We start from the raw sequence: 4,359 nt of genomic DNA, 5'->3' as shown, positions 1-4,359 counted from the left end.
TGGTTTAGACAGGAAAAGCACTACAGGAGGTTGTCAATTCCTCGACGGGAAGTTGGTGAGCTGGCAATCTAAGAAACAAACATGTGTTTCACTGTCTACAACCGAAGCAGAATATATAGCAGCAGCTTCTTGCACATCTCAAGTGATTTGGATGCAAAGCCAACTCCGGGATTATGGACTCAATATGAAAAAGATCCCACTATATTGTGACTCAGAAAGTGCAATTAGGATCTGTCATAACCCAGTGCAACATTCCAAAACCAAACACATTGCATTGAGGTATCACTTCATTAAAGATCACGTAGAAGACGGAAACGTAGAGATTCATTTTGTTCGAACTACTGATCAACTGGCTGACATCTTCACTAAAGCTCTACCTGAAGCAATTTTTAATAAAATTCTACAAGGGCTAGGTATGATGGAATCGGAGTCAGTACCAAAAACTACTTCTCAAAACTAAAAGTTGGAAGCGAAATGAACCGAACGTTCGGGTTCGGTTCAACCAAGTGCCGAAATGAACCGAACACTCGGGTTCGGTCCTTTTCACTTGTCTTCGCTTATCACTTAAAGGTAGTTTCTTTGGTTGTAAACTTTTTGTACCCTTATTTCTCAATTATTTCTCTCTTATTTTCCAATTTTTTTTTAATCAAAATTTATATTGAAAAAAATGTTTGAAATATCTCAAATACATTCTAAAAACATAAAACTCTTGTAAATTTTCAACCTTAATACTATCCCAAATAATCAAAACAGTTTAAGAGTAAAGTATTAAACTGATCACAAATGTGATCTAACTTTCCTGCAAAAACAAAGCGTTACAGTTTCAAGTTTCAAGCTTTGGTTACCTCTATGAGCTTCTTCAACACCTTTTTTGTAAAAGAATCATTCAACATATACAAAAAGCAACTTCAGATTCAGATTCAGATTCAGAGGCTCAAACCATGGGAAAACCATCATGATGATTTCTTTCACCAAATATTTGTGTTCTATTTTGTATAAAACTCCCTTAAGACTCTTTTTCTCCTTTAGTTATATCTCAACAAAGCTCTTCTGACTTTGACATTTTTGATTTTTCTACAATCTTTCTCTCTTACTAATACGGACTTCTGGATGACCTTCTTCTTCCACCATGTCTAGGGGAATGAGACCTGCTTCTATCCCTGTATCTATCCCCTCTCCTGTCCCCACCACCTCCATTTCTGTAACTGTTGTTGTGGGCCCTACGATCCGATGTTCTTCTAGAATCCCGAGATCCTCGGTTTCGATCATGTGATGACCTGTCACTGTAATGGTTCTTGTCCCTGTCAGTAGATCCAGTTCTGTGCTTAACTTCAATTTCTTTTTCCTCTACCCTTGCCTTCTCATTTGCCTCTTTGTATTCAAAAAGGAAATCTCTGACCAATCCATAACCGATATGCTGTTTTCCAGTGACATGGGATTGGGTTCTTTGAAGAGCATCATTTGCTATCAAAAAGGAACCACATGTTTCACAAAGAGCCATTTTCTTTTCTCTAGCAAGCATTAGAACTTTTTCATTCTGTGGTTGAAGGGTCAATGTTGTTTTCTCAATGTTAAGCGGATCCACCTTTCTCATGAGTGCTTCAGCTTCATCCACCTTGCCAGCTTCCCCAAGTGCCTCCACTGATTCTAGAAGGTTCTTGATTTTTTCTTCTAAAACAGATAGTTGTTCGGATTTCTCAGCTGGAATTGGAGGAGGAGGAGGAACTTCAACCTCTTGAGCAAGTCTCTCACGTCCACGTCTAACTCTCCTATCTAAGTCCATCACCAATTTTTCACAGAAATGAGCAAGTTCTGCTTCAAATCTTGGCACATAAAAGTAATGCCTTAGAGAGCTCTCAAAGCTTTCTTTCAACTTCGGATCATGGATTTTAGGGCATGGACCTAGATCACTTCGAGTGTTCACGAGTAGATCGTGTGGGCAAAATTTCACCATGTAGAAGCCACATACTTCCTTATCATCCCAAGAGATCTCCTTGTGTCCCCTTCTCTCTTCTTCAGTCAAATTGCGAGCTGAACCCATGAGCTCATCTAGCAAGGCTCTTTGGGCGTCCATGACTCGGACTGCAGGTAAGCAAATAATGTATGAAACCCTAATTGATTACTTAGTAGAAGATCGAGTAGGATGAGGGAGAGCTGACGGGGTTTATGGTGACGAATTGGAATTCTGTCTAGGGTTTCATCATGATAAATTTCTCTCTTATTTTCCAATTCTTTTTCTTTTTCAAACATTTTTTTAGAAACCGAAATGAACCGAGCGTTCGGTCTATTTCGTGTTCGGTTCCAAAAAAATTTTATTTTTGTTTTTCTCTTTGAATCAAAAACTCCAAAAATATTTTTTGGTTTGTTCGTTATTTTTTTATTATTATTTAATTTTTTTATCATTTGTGGTTAATTAATGGGGCAGGTATTATTCTCACATCTTTTAATAGTTAAGTGTCCCTAGAAGCATGCTGTTGTATGTTGTCCAAAGCCTCACCTGATTCTGAATAATAGCCTTACTGACTTGGTATATACAAACCTTGTATTCCCAATTAGGCTGTTATATTTATTCTAATCATGAGCTACCTTACTCTCTTCTCACATGAGATAAGAGTTTTCTGCTTGGTCCTTATTTTAACAGCAGAGGTACTTTGGTTTCTTTACACCATCTTTAATATTTTTCTCCATCCTATTCGCTTCATACACATAACCCTTGAGACTCTCAGCAATTACCACTGAGTTTTATGGTTACACAATTTCTGTGTTTATGATCTTAGCTTCGTGCCACTACGTGCTAAGTGAAACCTACAATTCAATACCTGCAATGCATTGACGGTGAACAATTAAATTTGCTTTAGTTTTTAGTAATGAATTAACGAAGTCACCCATGGGGTTGTACCTTGGAATCTCTAAATTTTCTTTTTGTGTGATTCTTATGAAATTGTTAAATCCCATAACATTTCTTCCCTTAGAATCCAGTTTTAATTTTTTCTGAGATTTCACCTAAAAGTATTTTCAACATGCCACTTAAATTCTCTTCACACCTACTTGTTCAACAGACCACATTGGTCTCACAAGTACTTCAGTCGATTTATGTCTTATGTCAAGATCAGGAATTTTGAACTGAAGCGCAAGCCTCCCAAATTAGCCTTATTAAAAGATTCCTTTCAACACTTCTTAATAAGTGTTTGATCGTAATTCAACGGGAAACCACACAAACACTTTAAGGTCTCTCTTGATCTTGAAGGAAGAGATTCGTGCCTTGGATCCATTGTTTCGTGTCTTTATTGACATCACAATTTCCCACATATGTGTTGCTTTATTTCTTTTTCTTTTACACTCTATGCATGAAAATCTTTTTGATTTTCCATAAATCCGGTTTCGTTAATTACAAGCTATTTTTGGCTATGGGATTTAAGGTTATAAAAGAGGTATGGCTCACAATGTTACACATGGTCATTTTGCTCTATGACGACAGCTCACTCTAAAGGGATAAGTTGTTGACTCGGCCGAAAGTCTAATCACTTTAATATTTCAAACGGCGCTTGATGGGAAGGCGTGTGAAGCGGAACCGTTTTTGACATTTCAAACGGCGCCTGATGAGAAGGCGTGTGAAACGGGACAGTCTTTCTCTCTCCTGCGTAATCATCGGGGCTCTAAACTGTCACGTGTCAATCACCTAAGGAAACGCTTCGTATTTTCTTTGAAGATTTGGGAACAGATTTTTCTCTCTCTTCTTACCACGGTATAAAAGGTAACTTCTACCGTTATTTACCTCTTTATTGCACCAAATATTCAGAGCGCAAGAAAAGATTTGTTTCTCCTACTGTTCATCATCTTCCCCAAATTCTTCTATTCAATGGCGGACTCCTCTTCAGTTCATGCTACTTCTCATATTCTACCAATCCGTCCTCAACAAAGCTTGATCATCGATCTCACTCCACAAGCTTACGATGCGTTCATGTTTCCAATCGTGGAATGTCTCAAGCATTCGCCACTGGTTCCAACACTTACCAAAGTCGACACTGTTCCAATGGAGTGTCTATCCCAAATCTTCTCCACAGCCCACTATGACAAGTCTGTCGATCGAATCTTCTTCGACATTCTTGATCACAAGGCCTCCATCTCCAAACAGTGATTCTGTTCGCTTTTAGGGTTTGAACCTGATGAGTCTAGGGTTAACCCTGAATCCATTTCGGTGGGACAGTTGTTCTCCATGTTTTATAACATGGGTTACACTGAAATTCAACTCTTTGATCGTTTAGATCTTCTAACAGGTTAATCACAAAAACGATAAACAGTAATATAAAACACAAGAATGAATCAAAATATGTCGAATGATTCAATAGATTCAAGCCT

General features: G+C 38.0%; 1 protein-coding gene across 1 annotated transcript; it reads right to left on the bottom strand.

Annotated features, from left to right (window-relative positions):
• Window positions 1–1,007: 1,007 nt before the first annotated feature.
• LOC145090747 (uncharacterized) lies at window positions 1,008–2,207 on the bottom strand. Its single transcript, XM_079028840.1, has one exon. The coding sequence runs from the start codon at window positions 2,072–2,074 to the stop codon at window positions 1,094–1,096; it is 981 nt and encodes a 326-aa protein (XP_078884966.1). The 5' UTR covers window positions 2,075–2,207; the 3' UTR covers window positions 1,008–1,093.
• Window positions 2,208–4,359: the final 2,152 nt, after the last annotated feature.

This window comes from Lactuca serriola, chromosome 2 (assembly GCF_051521515.1).
Source record: "Lactuca serriola cultivar US96UC23 chromosome 2, Lser_US96UC23_V15, whole genome shotgun sequence".
NCBI lineage: Eukaryota > Viridiplantae > Streptophyta > Magnoliopsida > Asterales > Asteraceae > Lactuca > Lactuca serriola.
The sequence above is the reverse complement of the archived record's forward strand: the minus strand, read 5'-3'. Positions and strand labels throughout refer to the sequence as shown.

Bases quoted from the DNA above. Each gene is read 5' to 3' on its own strand.
- LOC145090747 (XM_079028840.1), bottom strand. From the start codon at position 2,074: ATGGACGCCCAAAGAGCCTTGCTAGATGAGCTCATGGGTTCAGCTCGC.